Genomic DNA, 23,627 nt, shown 5'->3' on the forward strand with positions numbered 1-23,627 from the left:
GCTCCATTTCCCCACAATAACAGACCATAACTCAAGATGCCATTAAAAAAAGCATAATAAGATATTTTCAGATATGGCTTAGGAACAAGATTTCTAAGTTTTCTTAACAGATTAATTACCCTGTTGAGCCTAACACACAGGGATTCAATATGGGAAGACCAAGAGAGAGAAGAATCAAGCCAGATTCCCAAAAGTTTGACATTTTTTTCCTACTGAAATATATGAACAACGTCCACCCAAAACTTAAGTTCACCTGTAAAAATAGAATCTGAAACATCCCTTAACTATACTCAACTACCGCCAGAACAAAAAACGATTACATCTTCAACATTTTACTTAGCCTATTAAAGCTTAAACCGGTATTAAAAGAAAATACATCACATAACGCCTAAGAAGTGCTTCTGCATGCAGGCAGGAACATTTTTTTCCTACTGAAATATATGAACAACGTCCACCCAAAACTTAAATTCACCTGTAAAAATAGAATCTGAAACATCCCTTAACTATACTCAACTACCGCCAGAACAAAAAACGATTACATCTTCAACATTTTACTTAGCCTATTAAAGCTTAAACCGGTATTAAAAGAAAATACATCACATAACGCCTAAGAAGTGCTTCTGCATGCAGGCAGGAAAATTGTCAAAAGAAACATTGTGTACTAGTAGGCCTATAGAATAAAAACAACAAGTATAAAATAAGTTAGGTTATTAACAAAGTTATGCCAATGCCAATAAGTTAGCCTATGACTAGCCTACAACAATGAGACTGATAAAAAATCCTCAATTCTGTAAAAACAATTGTCTAACAGGTAAGACAGTAAGTGAAACCGATACTTTTTGAATGATTCCACCTCTTTCAGTGATAAAGGAAGCTTATTTTACTCTTTTCATAAGCGGCAGATTTATGTAGCCTATGGGGTATTGTAGCATAACACGGAGCTCATGGGCCTAAAGCTGTATTGAGAGTTAACTTAGTTCTTTTTTCTTCAAAAATAGAACAATGTTTTTTGACAAAGATTTAAGTGTTTATATACAAAGAGAAAACCAACTACTACAGACCAAGTAATCAACGCCCAATCAAACCACCCAACACACCATAAACTTGCAGCATTCCATAGTATGGTAGGGCCTATATGTATATAGGCTCAAAACTGTCCCACTTACTTAAGAGAACTACAAACAGGAGATGAACATTGCTAAGCAAATAGCTGTTAATAATGGCTATCACCCATCCCTTTTCACAAAGATAGTAATAAAACAAAAAAGAAAAGAAACTAAGAGGCCAAAACTAACAAAGAATTTGTGACCACAACTAACCACGGAAAGATAAACAACTCCTTCCATAAAATTCTAGAAGAACAGGGACTCAAAGTTGCTTGGATATCAACAAACAAAACCTCGGAAGCTTGTTAAGCAAAAAGCAACCCACAACTACAGACAGCTTCGAGGGTAAGGGAGTCTACAAACTAACTTGAAATATGGGTCTGTTATATGGTCTCCGTATCAAGTTGGTCACATCCAGATGCTTGAAAGAACACAGGATCACTTCATTAGGATTAACAACCATGCTAGAAGTACGGTAAGTTAAAGCAGGTTAAAGTCATCATTATCACGTCCCAACTTTGGAGGTTAGGATTGAGAAGATAATGTATTGTAAGAGAATTGTAAATATTTATGTATATTCGGTGTTTGTATTATTTGTACAAATTCTATCCAACTGACAATATCTCAAATAAGAGATAAAAATATAAAGTTTAGCTGAACCTAAGACTGACGATAACGCTCTGCCGTAGAAACCTAGGCTAGGTCTCCACAATAAACCAATTGGATCAAAAGGTAAGCCTTAAAATATAAAATTGTTTAATAACAATCCAGAGGCTATTTCTCCAAATATGGTTTTTATTATTCCCAGTGAAAACCACAAGAGTTAACTTAGTATGTAGGCTACTTACCCAAAAGTTGTTAACACAGGAAGGGCCAGTAAATAATACAAAGGTCTAGAGTAGGCTACACATTGACAATGGTGGGTAGGCTAAAACCTAGATTGCAATGTAATGTGATGAGCTAACTTACAGGTCTTAAAAAGCTGGTTCATGTTAAACTTGTGATTCATAGTGTGAGAATAACTTCAATCTACATTATACAAGTGGGTGAATTATAGCCTACCAAGAGTAGAGTTAACAGTGATAAGTTGAAAGGTCAGTAAGTTTAGCACTTAAGTTAGGCAGGCCTAGGCCTAAGGGAATTTAGTATAAGGTTCATAGTCCTACCTTATTTGTTCTGTTGGTAAATTCTTCTGCATGAATTTAAAGAGTGATTCCTTGACAATAGATTCTGTTGAAGGTCTATTCATCCTGAAAACAACAAGTAAATAGCATTAAAGCCCGGCACTCGTATCGTATCTCAATCAAAGAACGCTGTTTACATCCGACTCTGACAGTGACACAGGGAGAGCAATCAATTGATTTCTCAGGACTAGCGGCAACAAAAAATAAACATAGAAATTTACTATTTTACAAATTTTAAATATAGTTTACCTATAAATTGGCTATGCAAATATGATTGCCGTGGGATATGACCGATGGTTAGTTTCGGCGATAAATAGTAAGATCCCAATTTTCTAAACAATACAAGTCTTGTCTTGGTATTTTCTTGCTGAGTTGCTGTACTGCAGTGCCAGTAGTTGCCGTTGCCGTCTGTCTAGCAGCAGAGTAGCAGGTAGGTAGCAAGCGGTCTCGATTCTCGACTCGATTGAACTTTGAACTACTACCGACTACCGACTACGAATATTTAAGTCTCGACTACGAACGGGAACTATACGACTACGATTTACGAAACGAATACGATAGTATCACGGCCGCCGGAATTAAAGGCGGCCGTGATAGTATACAAGCAGTTCGGGATCCAGTTCGGGATGTTGTGGTTCGAGATCCAGAATCGAGGCTGATACTTTTAAAACGATAGCTGTTTTATATCGATCATAAGTGTATAATTGCATAGTGTATAATCTCGTTGGACTTGTTGGACATACCATCGACGATGTAACCCACTGTAACCCCGACGAAGTCAATCTCGTATATGGTGTGGAGAATGAAGTTTAGCAGCATATGCGTTTATAAAAAACTTAAAATGTGTATTGTTATCCCTATTGGCATGAAATGAGACCTCCCGTGTATAACGAGAAATTATGTTAGGCTGAACTATTTAAGTTCAATTACTTGTGTTATGTGTTTGTGTTGGAGGTTTGCGGCATTTGTATGATTCTACCATCTAGACTAACCAACACAAGTATACTTCTCATCCCAATATAAATTTTGAAGCTCATTTTTCGTGACTAGTCACTTATAATTTTTTTTTTTTTTTATTTAGCCAAATCAACCAATTACAATTAGTGTTAGCTATGTCAAAATAAACTAAAATGAACTGGAGTAAAACTAAAATACACAACTTCTTAGGTATTTAAAATTTGTAAGACTATTTACTACTTTAAGTTGTGACTACCAGCCAAAAAATCCCGGACACTGTAAAATACTTTATTTAAAAGCAATCTCTTCACCACCCTCTTAAAAGTCTGGTGATCCTGCTCGGTCTTCAACGCCAGAGGGAGGCTGTTGTACAGCTGTGTAGCGTTGTACTGGAAATGATGTTGGAAGAATGAAGTGGAGTGTTTGGGGATGGGAATGTTGTGAGTATTTCGGAGTGATTAACTGTGACAGGAAGCAACATCAAACATCTCGAGATTCTTTTTAACTAACGACAGTGTCTCCAATATGTACAAAGAAGGAAATGTTAGAATGTTGTACTGCCTAAAGATTTCTCTACACTATTGTTTTTTTTTAAGGGAGAAGATTACTCTTAGGGTCTTTTTTTGGAGACGAAACAATAGCAAAGTTCTTTGGTTTTCACTTCCCCAGACGGATACAGCATATGATAGATATGGGAAAACTATGCCATAGTATGCGGACAGAGGCACCTCATTACCAGCCTTTTGTTTCAGAGTTCGTAGAACAAAAATCCCAGTGGAAACTTTACTGGTTACACTTTTAATATGATGGTGAAATTTCAGATTTTCGTCCAGTATCACACCAAGAAACTTTACACTCTGGGACGAGGTCACTACTTTATCTTCTAGAAGAACATTAAGGCCACAGCTGTTTTTTGCTGACGAAGACCTATTAGACATGTGGAAGTTTAACATTTGAGTTTTTTCCGCGTTCAAAATCAGCTGGTTTTCATAGCACCATTGCAGAAGACTGTTCGATTCTAGAAATGCCGTTAGCTCCAATGATTCCATAGATGGGCTGGAAAGGGTAAGGGACGTATCATCGGCAAATATGCAAGTCTTTGACGAGCTGACACACTTAGGAAGGCTAATGAAAATAAGGAACAGTGTTGGCCCCAGGACGGACCCTTGGGGCACTCCTCTCTTGATCAAGAATTTTTGAGAAGCACTTTGTCTCAGATAACCAGCTCCATCAACATTAGATATGGAAACCAACTGTTGCCTTCCTCCTAAATATGAAGCATTTAGTTCATGTTCATTTAGTGATGGAAAATGTCCGCAATAAACCTTTGAACAACATTTAGTTCATGTTGGTGACAATGATCACTAGTGTCAACAAAATTTTGTTCCTATTATTTTAGGGTTAATTTCATGGTTTATGCTTTACTTTCGTTATATATTACTACGGGGGCGAGTTGTTGTTTATGATTGGATCGTTTTATTTGGTTAGACGATATTTTAAATTACTGAAATAACAAGAAACAAATTGTAAACAAAACACATGACTCACACAGTGCACCGAGCGGAATTAACAATAAAATGTCATTGGATGATCCAAGGATGACAAATCTACTAAGGGAGTATGTTTTTTTCTATGATTATACTATACAGGATGTTTCACGGGAACCCTGACAAACATCGGGAAATGGTTCCTTGGATCAAAACTATAAAAAAAATGTCCTATAAGCATATGTCCTAAACTCACTCGTTTTCTTTTTATACGTGAAAATAGATTTTTTAGATTTTCAGTGTATCTGTTGAACATTGACCTCTAGATTGAAAAATAGGCGAGAAATTTTGAAAAGATTTGCATTGATAGATAGAATATTAAATTTCAAAGAGATTCCATTACTATTTTGAGAAAACAAGTTGGTTATGACTGATACAAATATGTTTAAAAATCAAATATTTTTGAAAAAAATCTAGCCTAGATTAAAAATTTATTTTTTGTTTTGACAGCTCTTCATGTAGTCCCCATTCAAGCTTTTGGCTTGCAACTTTATCAAAAGTTGTAGAATTTAATGGAGAACAAGGAAATGTGTATTTATGTATACCTTTTAATGGGATTATTTTTGTCAAAATCAAAAATATTGTAGAATATCAAAAATTAATTAATTAAGTGACATAAACAAAACAGTATATTTAGCTTATTTTTAAGCACATCCTAATAAAAGTTGGTATATAGGTTCTCCTAGTTGAGAAGTATTGCATAATGGCCTAAAATCTCCTTCTTTTTCATTTTTAATTATAGAAAACAAGCGTACCCACTTTCCTACCCTACGTTAACCTTGGGGGGAAAATAAAATACGATAGTTCGCACATTTTTGAACACATCTTATTAAAACTTGGTATATCCCTTCTTTTAGTTGAGTACGACATGATTATGGCCAAAAATCTCTAGTTTTTACATTTCTGTTGCACGAAGCCTGCTTACTCCCATCCTTTAGGAATTAAGAATTAGTTTTTCCAACTATTGTTTGTCTAATAGACGTTTTGACCTAAAATTGATATAATATTTCAAAAGTATTTGTGATTAGATAGAATATTAAATTTTTAGAGATACCATTACTACTTTATGTGCAGAAATATTGACTGTGGTAAAAAATCTTTTTAAAGCCAATATTTGATTTTTTTTAAACTAGACAAATAATGTTTTTATTTTAGTTGCCATTCATACTGTAACCTTTCTTGCGTTGATCTAGCGGATATTTTAGGCCATTATCATGTAGTCAGTATAGTACTATACTAAAAGAAGGGATATTCCAAGTTGTAATAGGATGTCTTCAGAAATATGCCAGCTATCGTATTTTATTTTTCCCCCATAAGGTTAACACAGGAAAGTGGGTATGCTTGTTTTCTATCATTAAAAATGAAAAAGAGGAAATTTTAGGCCATTATGCAATACTCCTCAACTAGAAGAAGCCATATACCAACTTTTATTAGGATGTGTTTAAAAATAAGCTAAATATACAATTTTGTTTATTTCGCTTATTTTAATTAATTTGTGATATTTTACAATATTTTTTGATTTTGACAAAAATAATCCCAATAAAAGGTATATATAAATTCACATTTCCTTGTTCTCCGTTAAATTCTACAACTTTTGGTAAAGTTCAAGCCAAAAGCTTGAATGGTTACTACACGAAGAGCTATCAAAAACGAAAAATAATTTTTAATCTAGATTTTTTGAAAATATTTTATTTTTAAACTTATTTTTATCAGTCATAACCAACATGTTTGCCCAAAATAGTAATGAAATCTCTTTGAAATTTAATATTCTATCTATCAATGCAAATTTTATCAAAATATCTCATCAATTTTTCAATCTTATACCCCTACCTTGTAGCCAATTAGGTAGTATACTTTAATTTAGGATGAATCTAATTTAAGCTGGTAGTAGAAGTGAGATAAATTAAAAGACAAAGTAGGCCAAAGATACATTTATTTTATGGATGTCAAATTTCTCAAAATACACTTTCCAAATGAAATTAAATATGCAGTTGTTACTTCCAAAAATTATACTAAATAATAAAATAGTGGAAAGATCTTACTTTAATCAGAGACACTGGTTTAATGGTCAGAACTGGCACTAGCAGATACCATGCAAAGCAACTAGAAGTGGTGCAAAAGCTACTGGACCAATCATAAGAAGGTGAACAAGAAGTGGTAGTACCAAGAAGTGGTTGATTTCTGTCTGAAAACATCACACAAACCCAATAAAAACTATTCTCTATAAATTCTAATAATTAAAAGTGGATTTAAGATCCTTACAACTCCTTGTGAAAATGTGCTTCTCCTAGAACAAAACTCAACAGGTCTGTATAAACTTTACTTGTTTTCTTTTCTTGTGAAATGCATTAAAATTGATTTGAAAACTATTCATTCCTTTTCATCTTTTTCCAAAAGTGATTTCTACAAAGCTATATACAATAAATCAGCTAAAATCTTATTACTAAACAATATTAAAACTACTTACAATTTTCTACAGCAACCACAACTTAGATGACCATATTTCCAGTGAACTTAAAACTGACAAAGTTGAACCTGGTTATCACTAACCACTACCAACCCTACAAAACTAAAACTTCTAAACTGCCAGACACTCTTTCTTAATCTTAATCTAGCCAATGATTAAATAATATTGATTTTGTTTTGTTATTTCAAATAAAAACTAACTACCATCGGTACAGAATTTCCCCTCCTTAACTTGAAATTACATAAACAAAATTATACACTCTCTTTCTCAAAATTAATATTTACATCTCCTTTTAAAACAACAACTCTACAAAAGAACATAAACAAACCTTTCAAAACAACTCATAAAACCCTATCTCCGTTTGACATTTCAACTAGCGCTACCTATCAACAAATTCTACAACCACTAACTCCTAGTTCAAATAGCCTCCACATGTTTACAGCACCTTACAGAACCTTCTACTCAAAACAACAACTTCTATTTACACAATTTTTCATTTTGAACCATTTCATTTTCCTAGGACAATTCAAATATTATCAATCCTATTTACAAAAATTATACCTTAAAATAAAACCTTTCTTTAAAACCCCAATTACTTAAGCGATCTTAAACAAGCCTATTTAAATCTCTTTTGAACTCTTCACATCCGCTCACAGTTCACTGACCCCTCCCAACATCAACTCCAGACAAGACAAATAACTTTCACTTCTCCAGTTTAGTTTAGTTATGTCGTTTGCGTGTGCTGTGTTTTTCTTTAGTTTTCCCTTAATTTATTTATCCCAGTGTGTTATATTCCCTGTTTTTATGTTCCCTCGTGTGTTTCGTGTGAAGTGTTTTGTGTTCTGTGTTATTTTCCCTGTTTATAAGTGCAAAATTAATCAAAATGTTCTTGTGCGTCCATTTAGTAAAAATCCCACTCATACACTACGTTCAGACTCCATTTTAGATTCATACAGATTCATACTACCTTTTGCTGCCACAAATACTCACACATTCACCAATACATACACATTTATACACTCTCTTACTAAAAACACTTTAAAACTTTGAAAAATTCTTAAGAACCTAAAACAACTCCCACAGTACTAATTTACAAAATTTCAAATTCCCTCTTAGCTTGCTAAAATCCCTTAACTAATTAACATTTCAACTAAACAAATCTAACTTCTACTTTACAGACATTTCATAAAGACCAATTTAGCTTCAGTCTTCCGTAATCTTCCATTTAATTCCATTTTTCACATTTCCTCTTCCATCAATACATTGGTTACTTTTGGTCCTCTTCACTACTTAACTCTTCTTTAAATCAATTATATGAATTTTCTTCACGTCTTCTAACTTGCTAGGATTTTGTACTAGTACTGTTGAATCACTCAGAAAATAGCGTATTACGTAAGGTCCAACGTATCTAGGTGCTAACTTCTTGCTGAATTTATTCGCTGCATTACTTAAATAATGTGTCTTGATGTACACTTTCATATTCAACTTAAATGGATGGTTTCTCCGAGGATAGCTATATCTCTCCCTTCTTTGATTTCTGGCAATGCTTCTTCTGACGTTATTTATGGCTTTCTCCAAATTTTCCCTCCTTTGATCAGGAGTTAACTTCTCCGAAATAATGTCATTAACATTCCATAAGTTTGTCAGTGCATTGTTACAAGGATGGGCAAACATTAAACCAAAAGCAGTTGATTTAGTCGAACTATTTACAGCAGTATTCAAACTTGTGGCAATCAGTCCCAGATTTGAATCCCATTTATCATGTTGATTACCATAAAAACTCCGTAAAGCATTATTAGTCTCCCTCAAATATCGTTCCGACAAATTTCCGTTTGCTCTGTACGCAGCTAGCTTTCTGTGTTCCACATAGTTATTGAACATGAATTTCTTAAATTCCTTGGACATAAAATAACTGGCATTTATCAGACACAAGTATTCGGGGTACTGAGAAACTATCAAAAATTATCTTCAATTTTTCTATGATGAATTTTGTCTTGCAATCCTTCAGAGGGTACAACCATACAAAACGGGTAAATGCATCGACCACAATTAAAATGTACTGATTGAGTTTATTTGATCGGGGAAATGGTCCAGCTAGGTCAATAAACACAGTGTTTAGAGCTTGAGTTACAGGAACAGATATCAGTCGACCTTCAAACTTACGTTGTTCCGTCTTAGACATCAGACAGATCTTACATTCACGGACTTTACCTTTTACGAATTCATTTAATTCAGGATGGTGAAAACTTTCATTTACTTTACTTTGAGTCCTAAAAATTCCCATATGACCACCAATTAATGAGTTGTGATAGAATGCGAATATTGCACTAAACAGTTTCTTGGGCAAAAAAATCTTCTTTTTAAACAATAAAACTTCATTTTTCAGCGTATAATTTTCATTATTAGTCTTATTCTTGATGCTTTCAATGATTTTCTTACACTCTTCATCGCTCTCTTGATGTACTTTAATGTCCTTAAGATCCAATGGTATTTCATTTAACACATTACAAAAATAGACTTCATTGTTGATATTGCTTAACAGATTAGTTTCGTGAATTTCCGTCTCACTCTCTTTCTCTCCACTAAACATACGTGATAACGCATCAGCTATTATATTCTCCGAACCTTTTACATGTTCAACTGTGAATGGAAGACTAAACAACCTTTCAAACCATCTAGACAATCTTCCACGGCTTTTTCGAGATTTGAGCATGAAACTAAGACCTTGACCATCAGTAACTAATTTAAAACTTCTTACTTCCAAGAATTGATGCCATTTCTCTACACACAATATTACACTATAAGCTTCCTTTTCGTAAGTGCTATAACGCATCTCAGTAGGTGTGAATTTCTTCGAATAGTAAGCAATAGGCATTTTATTCCCCTCCTCATTTCTTTGCAATAAAACACCAGCAGCTGCTAGGTCGCTTGCGTCGGTATGCAATTCAAATTCTTTAGAAAAATCGGCCATTTGTAGTATAGGCGGATTTGCTATCTTACTCTTTAAGGTTTCAAATGCATTTTGACACTCCTCATTCCACTTAAATTTTACACCTTTCTTTTTCAGCGCAAACAGAGGTAAACATATCTCAGCATACTTTGGAATATATCGAGACCAATAACCACACATTCCTATAAACTGTCGCACTTGCCTCACAGTTTTTGGAGCAGGAAATTTCATTAATGAACTAGTTCGCTCGGGATCTATAGTAATGCTATCTTGTTTAATAATATGTCCTAAAAAACTTATTTCCTTACAAAAGAATTTGACTTTTTGTGGATTTACTGTAAGTCCGTGTTGTGCTAATCTCTTAATCACTTCTGTAACATGCTCAATATGGTTTCTCTTATCAGGGCTATATACAACAATATCATCACAAAAGTTAATCATATACTGAAATTTGATGTCATTAAATATTTTGTCCAAATAATGTGATAGTACGCTACTGCCTATTTTCAATCCAAATGGAATTCTCTTCATACGAAATTTACCAAAAATTGTACTAAAAGATGTTAAATCTCTGGATTCTAAAGCTATGGGACATTGTAAAAATGCTTTGTTTAAATCTATGACTGTAAAATATCTAGCTCCTTTTAGATGCTGATACATATTCTGCATATCTCCTAGCGGGTAATCTACATTGATTAACTTCTTATTGAGTTCAGAGTAGTTAATTACAAGTCTGTCATCTTGAGTCAAAAATGCAGGGGCGCTATATGGACTAGTGGAAACTTCCGCGACATCTTGTTTTATCCAGTCATCAATTATAGCTTTCATCTTCTCTACTTTGGGTGGACTTAAAAAATAAGGGCGGATACTAACAGGTTTATCATCCGTCACTTTAAGCTCAATTTCCAAATCAAGTGCTGATCCTATCTTATCCGTAAAAACAGTAGGAAAATTCTTAATTAACTTCTCAGCTTCTTCACACATTTCAACATCTCCTACTTTAATACTACTTAAGCTTAATTCACTCAGGTTTGTACTTGGAATTAACTTAATTTCATCTTCAGGTTTAAATGTAAAATAACCCATTTGTCGATCCATATTTAGGTTTAACTTGCTTGCACACATAAAAGGGTATCCTAAAATCATGTCAAAATATTTTAACTCAACCACTAAAAATGTTTGTTTCCAGGTAAATGATTTTATCTTAATCAAAGTTTCACATTGCTTATTTATGTTCAAAGGTTCATTGTTTGCAGCAACTATGGTTCCCTGCCAAGTATTTTCACTCATAATTAATTTATTTCCCAATAATCTGTTGTATAAATCCAAGCTTATAAAGTTTTGACTAGCTCCAGTGTCTAACAAAGCTCCCACACTTAATTTGTTTCCTAAATCCACAGAAATACAGGGTAAATGTGTTACAGTTTTAGCTTTTACTTTCTTTAATCCAGGTGAATTTATTTTATTAAAATCCTTAACAACTCTTCTGAGTTCAGACTTAAAATTGGGACTATGAGAACTATATACAGGTTTATTATTTCCGAATTCTTTCTTGCCGTCCGGAAAAACAGATTTGTAGTCTAGGCTACGTGTTTTTCCTGGCTTAACTAGTTTTTTGGATCTGGTCTGTAACAATTACGAGCAATATGGCCTACTCTTTGACATTTGAAACAAACAGGCCTCTCATTGTTACGATTTGAGTAGTGACTTTTAGGTCGTTGAACTCCTGGGTTAGGTTTATCCATCCTAGGCTTATCATCAGTTGATAGATAAGGCTTGCTAACACTACTATTACTAACTGGAAAACCTTGATTTCTGAGGTAATCATTGTATGTTACATTATTTAAACTTATACAAAGATGATCTAAGTCTAAAAATGTTTCAGGGTTCTTCTCAAATATTAGTTTGTTGCGCAAATCAGGATGTATTCCATTCTTAATAAAACTAACAAGTTGACTCTCAGTTAAATCACACTTTAATACCTGGTGGTTTATTTTTATTTCATGCACATATATAGACAAAGGTTCAAGGTGTTTTTGAGGTCGAAAAATTAAATCTTGTTTCAGCTTTTCCCTTAAGGTGATTGGCAAAAATGTGGTGATTATATTAGCATGCAACAAATCAATTGATTTTGATTCCCTCTTGAATTCTAATATTTTATTCACTAATGGTGCTGTAGAATAAATTGGTAGAATCTCATACAAATCTTGCTCAGATAAAGAAGTTTCATTTCGGACAGTAACTAGGTTTCTCAAAAACTGCAACAATGTGTTTGTTTCTAAACCATTACACACAGGAAAATTTTTTAAATAAATTTCCAATGGGTTTGACAACCTTGTAAAAAGGCTACTAGGACTTAGGCTACTATTTACAACTGTACATGAGTTTGGTTGATTATTTATGACTTGACCCGGCACATTTTGTTGAAAACAATCCATTTCTACTTTTTGAGGCGTTGATGAAGTGAAGTTTTCAGTTGGTGGAACTACAGATTTAGACTGGTTTAATTTGTCCCCAATTATTTCATGCTCAACTATAGAGTTATTCAGCTCCTCTTCAAAATCCCCCATTTCCTGGTCTGAGAAGGTATGCATTGTTTTAAATTGCTCAAAACTATTTAAGATTTGCTGATTTAATTTGTCTAAACTAACTTTCTTATCTGGATCCAGCTTACATTGTAATAGATTAGTAGTCCGGTTTTGTACATGCACTAGTTTAGCCTTGATTTTAGCTATTTTGAGTTTAGTCACATTTTCCCTACACTGTTCAATTAGAGAATCAATTTGTTCACACTTTTCCCCAATTATAGTTATTTCCCCAGATAAAGTGTATGAACCTTTTAAATTTGTTAAATCGGTATTCTGGTTAATACAAGATCTTAAAGTTTTTCTTAAAGAGTCTACATCACTATCACTCGTTTCTTCCCCTCTTATTCTTATCTCGTACAGAAGTTCTTCTTTGTTTAGATAATTTAAATTGTATTTTGACATGTTGAAAATTTTTCAGCCTCTACTTATTTGCTGTAGTTCTTCTAACATAGGCATAATCCTCAATAATCATGTAGGCCTATGTATTTCTCACTTTTACCAGCTTCTAATTTTAAATGATTCATTAGCAGAGTTGCGCACTTGTATACCCCTACCTTGTAGCCAATTAGGTAGTATACTTTAATTTAGGATGAATCTAATTTAAGCTGGTAGTAGAAGTGAGATAAATTAAAAGACAAAGTAGGCCAAAGATACATTTATTTTATGGATGTCAAATTTCTCAAAATACACTTTCCAAATGAAATTAAATATGCAGTTGTTACTTCCAAAAATTATACTAAATAATAAAATAGTGGAAAGATCTTACTTTAATCAGAGACACTGGTTTAATGGTCAGAACTGGCACTAGCAGATACCATGCAAAGCAACTAGAAGTGGTGCAAAAGCTACTGGACCAATCATAAGAAGGTGAACAAGAAGTGGTAGTACCAAGAAGTGGTTGATTTCTGTCTGAAAACATCACACAAACCCAATAAAAACTATTCTCTATAAATTCTAATAATTAAAAGTGGATTTAAGATCCTTACAACTCCTTGTGAAAATGTGCTTCTCCTAGAACAAAACTCAACAGGTCTGTATAAACTTTACTTGTTTTCTTTTCTTGTGAAATGCATTAAAATTGATTTGAAAACTATTCATTCCTTTTCATCTTTTTCCAAAAGTGATTTCTACAAAGCTATATACAATAAATCAGCTAAAATCTTATTACTAAACAATATTAAAACTACTTACAATTTTCTACAGCAACCACAACTTAGATGACCATATTTCCAGTGAACTTAAAACTGACAAAGTTGAACCTGGTTATCACTAACCACTACCAACCCTACAAAACTAAAACTTCTAAACTGCCAGACACTCTTTCTTAATCTTAATCTAGCCAATGATTAAATAATATTGATTTTGTTTTGTTATTTCAAATAAAAACTAACTACCATCGGTACAATCTAGAGGTCAAAATGTTAAACAGATACACACTGAAAATCTAAAAAAAACCTATTTTTACGTATAAAAAGAAAACAAGTGAGTTTAGGACATATGCTTAGGACATTTTTTTATAGTTTTGATCCAAGGAACCATTTCCCAAAGTTTGTCAGGGTTCCCGTGAAACACCCTGTATAGAAATTGAGTTTGATTTCAACCTACGCTTATATAAGATTTTCTTCTCACTCCTACGCGGCACGGGGGGGGGGGGGGTTAAAGTTGGTATAGTGTATATTTGCTGAAATGTGTTAACGCTACTTTTATGCCCAGTAATTTCGTAGACCTATCAAATTTTGTAGCTCTATCTTTATTACATATGAAAATAATTATCACTCTCGGGACATTTTTCAACCCTTTACCTCAATCACCTGAGGCATGGCCGCACTAGATATACTAGATATATCTAGTGCGGCCTTGCCTGAGTATAAATAAATAATCGAATGGTAGTGAAATTGTGTACAAACGTGTAAACCTACGTTAACTTGAACGAGTTTTCAGTACATATTCAAGAAAATATTAAGTAAATCGGTCCAGGGTAGAGGTCTTACCATGCGATCTAGAATATTACCAATAAGGCGAGAGTAAAGTTCATTAACAACCTTCCATCTTGCATATCAACCACCAAACCAACACTATTAATAGACACTTTGGTCACATGTGTCCGGACCTATTAGAGCCTTATTTGCATAAGTTAATGAGAAAAGATGGACAGTGGAATTGGTCGTCTGAATGAGCTTTAGTGTTTGCAAAATGTAAAACCGCTGTAAGTGAGGCTACTGTTAACTTTGTATGATCCTAGCAAAGAACTAATATCAGTTGACTCCAGTTCTTTTGGGGTAGGGACCGACCTTAGTCAAATAATTAATGGAAAAGAATGTCCCATTGCCTTTGAGAGTCAGCTACCATTAACCAAGCACAAAAGGAATTATTCCCAACTTGAAAAGGAAGTGTTGTGTGTAATTTTTGGACTTCGCGAGTTTCATAAACTTATGGGGGAGGAAATTCACTATTTACAGTGATCATTTGCCACGAGAGTCTGTTCGGTGAAACAAAAAGAATTCCGTCACTTAAGTAAATTAATACGTTGGGCAACCATTTTTCGTCAGCATATCAGTACAACATTAATACTGTAGCATTATACTCAAATCAAAAGGGGTACTTTATTCCTCAAGCAGATGCATTATCTAGACTACCTATAGTGCTGTTAGTTATGTAGAAGATCAATTAGATGCCTATTCACTTACTTGTCAACACCATTGATTTCCTTTGAAGAAGTTAGCGTCGAAACACTAAAAGATCAAGCATCATGCAAAGTAGTTAAATATGCACTTGAGAGGCTTCCTCGTTCTGTAAACATAACCTAAAGTGTACACAATTGTTTTGTTGTTTATATTTTTTGTAATTGTACACTAATGCCCGTTAGCCTAAGAGATGAGGCTCTTGAGTTAGTTCATTTTATAGTAATGCTGGCATAACCAGATTTATAAGCTGAAACAATAGCACTCAATTCTAGCAAGACTGTCATAACGCTATTTTCAGTCTTCACATTAAAAAACAATTTAGGATTTGAGTTCTTGGTCTTGTTGTATAGTTAATCAAGCTACTGGGAATAATATTATACAGTAGGTAGTCTCTTCGAATAACTATGTAGATTATTTTTGTAAGGAATCAGCTATAATAACTTTTATCATTATACAAATTTAAAAACTGTGTCAGCAATCTTTACTGCCTTGTATAACTCGACGAGGTCCTTCTTAACGATGATTTATTTAATGGCTATTTATTTTATTAACAGCTAAGGAGAATTTCTAACAACTTTATTTAGAGATCCTAACATCAACATCCTCCCTTTCATAAACTAACTTATGTCCTATATTATGTTCTATCGCCTAATTAAATTAACATAGATTAGAAAAAGCAATAGCACACTAGAGTTAAATGGCCGTCGCTTGTCACTGTCAGCGCTTGATTTATACCGTGTTATAAGCCAATTTTCGGTCCCATAAGGAGACACGAATCTCGGCTTCCCAAATAATCTTAAAGTTGTTGAAATGTAAAATTGTAATGAAACATGGCAAGACAATTTGAGGTAGTCTTACAGCTCTTCGAAAATCACTGTGAGAACGAGCGTATACAGAAGCTGTTTAACTAACTAACATTAATTAAAATCGAAAAATAATTATATTATTCTTTGAAAGGGTAGCTTGAACTACTTAAATTTTAAGTCAGGTTTGTTTGTCAACTTTTATACAATTAAAATTATTTAAAAACATTTACAAGTACTAAGGTTTTAGAGGGAGTCGATTCCAGGGCCATCTCTCGGTGACTTGAGGAACTCGGTACTACTACCTGGCGGTGAATAGACGAACTGAGAACTGACTGTTGTCGTTGTGTTGTGCGCCTGTTTGAGTCTTGAGGTTATGTTTTTTTAAACCAGATTTAATTTTTAAATCAGTTTAAAAGTGTTTCAGTTTTGACATTCTGTAGAGAAAAACATTGAACTTAAAATTTTATCTTAGTTAAAAATAGTGTCCAACTAAGAAAGTAATGTTTTGTTTTTTGAATAGTGTTGTTAAAGGGGAACTTACTATTTTGTTGACCTGGTTCAACAAGTTCAATACATTTAGCAAAAATAACCACTTGGAACGGAATGTGCATATTTACACGCAACTTAGAAGGGAGGTATATCAACACGTATGTAAAATTTGGTAATGATAAAAAAAATTTACATATTTTATTATAAAAAAAAACCATATTTTTTCAATTGTTACCAAATATTACTTACGATTTTGTTGACCGGGGTCAACAAGATAATATAAGCTAGGATATTTACGGCGGTTTTTTAATAATAAATTATTAAATTATTTGTTTGTCGTTACCAAATTTTACATACGTGTAGAATATGTTGATAAACCTTCGTTTCAAGTTTCTTATAAATATCTACTTTCTAAGTACCTTTTCTTGGCGATTGACCAGGGCCAACAAAATAAAATTAGCTATTTACGGCAGTCTTTTGTTAATAGAATAGGTAAATATTTTTTATCGTTACCAAATTTTACATACTTACATGTAGAATACATGTTGATAAATCTTTGTTCCAAGTTTAATGTAAATATATACATTCTAAGTACCTTTTTTTGTTAATAAAATAGGTAAATATTGTTTAATCGTTACTAAATTCTACATACGTGCAGAATACATGTTCGCATACCTTCGTTCCAAGTTTCATGTAAATATCTACATTCTTAGTGGTTATTTTGCTAAATGTATTGAATTTGTTGACCCGGGTCAACAAAATAGGGAGTCCCTTGTTTATGAATGGCACTATGTGAGTCAACTAATTATTTGATTTAAACATCAATCTAAAATAAATTTTTAGAAATGACTCTTGTCAAAGGTACTTTTATAAATTTCTAATTAATACAAGTTGTGATTACAGAACATTCCAGGTATTAAATTAATATCCTATTTTTTGCCAGGGGGTTGCCCATGCTTTCAGACTTGCCCATGTGAAGAGACACCTTGTGAAACAGGTCTTACTTAGCCTATACTATACAGACTTGACTACTAAACCAATCATGTAATGTAACCCTAGACATATCTGAGAACACTGACTGAAATATCTTTTGAAGATAGGTTTATAAAATAAGCTATAGTGAGACTCTTGCGGATGAACATTGATCAACATGACCAGTAGGTCTATTACTGAACCAGATCTTGATGGGCCATCAGAAATAAATGATAGTGAACATGAAAGTCTTGCACGGCACGTCTATGGTCATGGAACTACCTCTGGAGAATAACTGTTGTTCATTTAGCTTGTATTATCAAGTGTTCTCTTGAAATTTTCTCTAAGTCAAACTGGTAACCTTCTTATTATTAGGTGAGAACGATATCTACTCAGATACCAAGCCATATAAATCAGTTTTTATTTTAAACTTTTTGCCATCAAGCTGTGAACTGTGATACTATAAGCCTTGATAGTTATGATCGTAGACTAACTATAGTTCGGCCGCTTAGAAAACGACCTGCGCGCTAATGCTAAACCAATGCTGGAGGAGGTCGTTTTCTAAGCGGCCGACCTATAGTAAAGTTACCAAGGAAACTTAAAATGGATTTCAAAAATTATTTCAATCTAGAGGCTGCATGGCTGTGAAGTTTTATTTTGGGCTCCATACAAAAGTTTGTTGGGGTATTTCATGTTCTTAGTTTTGAAGCAGTTATATCAATTGGTACAATGAACCTTGGGATCCTCCAGGGTTGCACAAAAAAACTTAACACTGAAACATTTTAATAAACTCTGCTATTGGCTCTGTAACTTATATTTGTTTAAATTTATATTCAATGCATTATAATAATCGTTGTTTTTAATGAAAAATGATGACTTTCTGTCTACCCCAGGCTTGCACTGTGCACATGTGACAGCCGTCCTGTTAGCAGAGTTGTGGTTGTAGTCAGCTGCTCAGCAAGGCAATTAAGGGTCCAGGCCAGGTCATTCTCACTGCTACAGGTCATGGCTCTCCAGCATATCACTGGCCACCCCTCCACGACAGGAAGTAAGTTCTTTTGCACAAAATTTAAAGCTTCTACGGTCACACTTATTTTGTTTTTTGTTTATTTTGTGTATGTATATGTCCTTGACAATTTTTTCACAGTTTTTTTGTAAGGAAACTGCCCAAACCTTGGTATTGTTAACGCCAACCTTCTGCTTAGCATCACCGATGAATAGCCCTGCTGATAAAATTGGTTTTGAATCAGATCAAACTAGGAACTAATACAGTAACATTTTGGAATAAATGCGAGCATTGTAACTTCTTCACCCAGCTACAATAATATACAGCTTTGAAGTAAACAGTGTCATGTTACTCATTGTGCCAACATTTATGATGGATCACAAGTATCTGTTATGAAAGAAAAATTGTAGAGGCTTAGGTAATCATACAACACAATCATTTTTATAAATATTCTGGTTCGGTAATGCCAGTAAAACTTGCACATCATTACACTAATAGTTAGGGATAGGGGTCATAGTAGTCAATGGTCACACTCAACTCCAGCTTCCTACACTCTAGTTTATTCTTATGTTTATGGACCTTTAATAATTTAATTTGAAAAATGAAACTCCTCTATTTCATTTGTCTCCAACTTGACAAGGATTGTTTGTTATAGACGTTGGTTTATGAGTCAGCTGGCTAATAATTTGTATTTTTATCAGTGAAATTCATCTAGTTTTTTTATTAATAACAATCATTTTGAATTTTTTTCTTAAACACTTAAATATTATTGATTGATCCTGTCAATTTCTGAAATAATATAATTAATGGTTGTACTTTTAGTTCGTATTTTTACAGATTATATTAGTGCTGTTATTAAACAGGCCCCTGAACATATATTAGGAGAAATAAAAATAAAACATTCTAGGTTCTAGGCCAGTTCAGAAGGGTAATTCTTTAGGCATATTCAATTTCTTATATCGTCTCCTAGGTGCTGTTGCTGTTTCGAAAGTGTGTGTGGGACCATGTACAGTACCTGCACTGCATTGTTCATTCAAGACGGCAGAGGTAACCGGCGCCTCTACATGTGATGAGACCTGCCACTGTGCAGACCTACACAAAGACTACAAATAAGAAGATGGCTGATATATTACATAACAAATTTTGCAAGATGGGTCAACTGTTCATTATGTCATGAATGGAACTGTAGATTTTTTAAAATTATGTTGTAAATAAGTAGGATAAATGATGTTTTAATATATTGCTTTTAAATTTAGTTTTATTTTGATTTTTTAAACCTCTTAATTCTTTGATTAGGTTATGTAATTACTTTAGGTTAGACTTGGTAGCAACCCAAGGTACAGTCTACATGAGGGCCATGTACCATACTAAAAGATAAAAGGCTTTTTCTGAAGTTGGTTGGTAGTTAATTTTGTGGTATGATGGTATGCATACCAAAACTAAAAATACCTCCGCCGCAGAAAACCTGCCGACTAAGCGAATTTCCATTTGTCTGAATTGATTTTCAATTAAATCTATAAATAACATTAGGTTTAGCAAGTACCTAGATTTGCAGCTACAAGCTACAAGGAAGCTAATTAAGTGTGTTTTTTAGTAAAATATTAATAGCTTATTGGTATATAATAAATAAATTTGCCAAGTTTGATCAAAATATATCCATAAAATAACAAACTACAACATTTTACAATATTCTCCATAAGAATAACATGCGAGTTTGAAATTTAAAATTTTTTGAATTTTCTCCGTTACCAATAACCGTACAAAAACACTTTGATATACTAAATTATTTGTTTTTTAAGGGTCTTTTAAAAGGTCTAGAGAGAAATTGGGAAATTTTGTGTCCAAAATGAGAAAAACGTTTTTTTACCCCATAAAACTCCGTTCCCATGGTCCAATTATGCTGGTTCGTGAACTCGTTCAACTTTATCCAGCCTTACACCTTTAAACCAAATTCCATCAAAATCAGACAAAAATTACTCAAGTTATCGCGTTCACGGATATACATATACTCTGGGGACAGTGGCGGATATAGAATTTTTTTTGAGGGGGCCGAGATTAATTTTAAGTTAGTTTAAGTAGACAAGACATGACTTTATCTCAGTTTTGCTGCGGTAATTTGTGCTAAATGTGACCTTTACTTTACCAAGATCACACTGTATAATTAAATAATTGGTCCATTAAATTTGAAAGATGTATCTATTCAAGCCAAATGATGAAAAAACTAAATCAAAAACATTGATCAAGATTTAACAGTGTGACATTCAATCTGTTAACACTTCTTATCCGAACCTAAGGAGTCAAATACGCGATTGTGATTATGATATTTGGAGGAGTTCTAACTAATATATAAGTATTCTTTTGTGCGAACTGCAAAACGTTAACATTTCAGTACAACGTCGGACAGATTTAAATAACAAACAATAACAATGGTTACCACTGAGCTGACTGAACTCTTCATTACTCCCCTTCCCTATTGCCGGTAGATATGCTGGTCTCTAGCAGTCACTGTTGCTAGCGAAGATAGCCGGGCGGCAGGTATCTATCACCTATCTAATCACCTTCAGTATATGAAGGTGATTATTCTCAGAGCTCTCTTTTGCAGGATCAATATTTCTTCGGTCGTGGGTGCATGTCCCCACAGCAAAATACCATAGCTCACATGGCAATGAAAAATTGCGTGATACACGCTCAGCAGGTATTTCTTTGTGACCACATATCTTAGTTTTAGAAGCAGGCAGCATACCCTCGATAGTTTACTGCAAACTTGGTCTACATGGTCACTCCAGGTTAGTTTTTGGTCGAGTGTGAATCCCAACAACTTCACTGGATCATTCGGAGGAGCACGTTTGGCTAGATTGCAAACAAGGGACTGTGTTTTAGTATGGTTCAGCTGGAAGCCATTGGCCTCAAACCAGTTTGAAGCTTCTAGTAAGTGTTACTCCGCTCCCGCTACAGACTGATCAACATGCAGTCCTCGTGACACAAGGGTGGTATCGTCAGCAAACAATACAACATTTCCAGTCTTGTCAAGGTCATTAATCATGACTAGGAAGAGAAGTGGCCCAATGACAGATCCTTGCGGGACTCCATAAGCTACATCTAGAGGTGCTGAAATCGCCCCCTCAATGGAGACCACCTGCTGCCTACCCGAAAGATACGACTCAATTGTCTTGAGGACAGTGCCCCCTACTCCATGACTCTCCAACTTCCTAACCAGTAGGGTATGATTGACGCAATCAAATGCGCGGCTTAGATCGCACAATGTTAATGTTTAAAAGTACATCACATAATTTTTCAATATTTTGAAATTGCAATTGTGCTATTCTGACTAGCACAACCAGTGAAAAATTGGCGCCTATAACCTCATTCAGTACTAATAGCAAACAAACACTGTAGAGTAATAAAGAGAATTTATCTACTTCAGTTTACGCATTCTGTCAATGTTTCTTTACATAAATAGTAGTGTTATAGTTGATACAAGGGAAAAATTGAATTGATGATATAAACCATCAGAGTAAAAAATGCAGTCGTAATCATCTTAGAGCAACCATTCTTTGTATAGTGTTTTGTTACTACTAATGAAAACTGGTCACCTGAGACGTGGTCGGCCGTATACACATTCTTTGTAATAGTGTTTTGTTACTGCTAATGAAGACTGTCTCCAGTCCACATGTGGGAGCCTGAGACGTGGTCTGCCGTATACACATTCTTTGTAATAGTGTTTTGTTACTACTAATGAAGACTGTCTCCAGTCCACATGTGGGAGCCTGAGACGTGGTCTGCCGTATACACATTCTTTGTAATAGTGTTTTGTTACTGCTAATGAAGACTGTCTCCAGTCCACATGTGGGAGCCTGAGACGTGGTCTGCCGTATACACATTCTTTGTAATAGTGTTTTGTTACTACTAATGAAGACTGTCTCCAGTCCACATGTGGGAGCCTGAGACGTGGTCTGCCGTATACACATTCTTTGTATAGTGTTTTGTTACAACAGTAGAGCCTTTATAACAAGACTCTCATAGGGATCATAAATTAAGACTTGTTATCAAGGTTGACTTCTTATCGAGGTTTGCAATAACATGTGATTAGGGGTATAATAATTTCAAGGGGATTTGAAAATCACCCTTGTTATCAAGGGTGACTTGTTATCGAGGGTCTTCTTATCGAGGTTCTACTGTACTAATGAAAACTGTTGACTATCTACATGTGGGAGCCTGAGACAAGGTTGGCCGTATATACACACTCTTCCAATGTTGCCAACACATCATGATCCATATCATTTTGTTAATAGCAGCTGAAAACGCATCCAACTAAGGCAAAGTTTATATTAACGACAGCATTTTATATACCATTAGTTGTAAAACAAATTGAAGGAAAATATGTTATCAGCATAAAAAATTTGTTTTAAAATTGACTGACACTTATTCCTCATTTAACTGTTAGACATTTATTTGCCCATAACATGTCATTCTAACCATGATACAATGATAACAGATAATAGAGTTGCATTAACACGAAACACCCTGAAGTGTTTATTAAAAACGTTGAATAGCCTACTCCAATTTTATCATGTTGTACAAAATCTCAACATCTTGAATATTTAGGTTTGTGCCTATCATGCTGTTAAAGAAAGGACTTATTAAGGGTAGACATATTTCAAATTCCATTAAAATGATCAAATTTAAGCTTGACCCAACCATGTATGGGGTTTTAATTCATTGCAGTTTATTGGCTAGATACTAATCTGGCTAAAATAAATGGCATCTTGTTTCCAGTAAACTAAACTACAGGGAGAAAATAATTTTATTTAAAAATATGGGTTGATAAACTTGTGGCTTCGCATACCTACTAAAAAATCTTACTGGGATAT

The 23,627-nt window shown here is 34.0% G+C and overlaps 1 protein-coding gene and 1 long non-coding RNA gene across 3 annotated transcripts in view; one reads left to right on the forward strand and one right to left on the reverse strand.

Moving 5' to 3' along the window:
- LOC128998480 (CUE domain-containing protein 2-like) overlaps positions 1-2,677 on the reverse strand; it is a 28,114-nt gene extending 25,437 nt beyond the window's left edge. Inside the window, exons 1-2 of one of the 2 annotated variants that reach the window (XM_054424624.1) lie at positions 2,540-2,677; positions 2,273-2,356 (exon numbers count right to left, since the gene is read on the reverse strand). In XM_054424624.1, the coding sequence (XP_054280599.1) occupies positions 2,273-2,355 (83 nt within the window). In that variant the 5' untranslated portion in view covers position 2,356; positions 2,540-2,677. Of the gene's footprint in view, positions 1-2,272; positions 2,391-2,539 lie in introns of those variants that run through there. The other variant, XM_054424623.1, reaches the window with a different exon arrangement.
- A 15,278-nt stretch (positions 2,678-17,955) lies between these two features.
- On the forward strand, positions 17,956-19,905 carry LOC128997872 (uncharacterized). Its single transcript, XR_008491161.1, has 3 exons — positions 17,956-18,125; positions 18,644-18,798; positions 19,727-19,905. It is a non-coding gene; the product is annotated as an uncharacterized LOC128997872 (long non-coding RNA).
- The last annotated feature ends 3,722 nt before the right edge of the window (positions 19,906-23,627 follow it).

Source organism: Macrosteles quadrilineatus, unplaced genomic scaffold (assembly GCF_028750875.1).
Source record: "Macrosteles quadrilineatus isolate MER2022 unplaced genomic scaffold, UCM_ALF_1.0 Scaffold_7__1_contigs__length_78375512, whole genome shotgun sequence".
Classification (NCBI taxonomy): Eukaryota; Metazoa; Arthropoda; class Insecta; order Hemiptera; family Cicadellidae; genus Macrosteles; species Macrosteles quadrilineatus.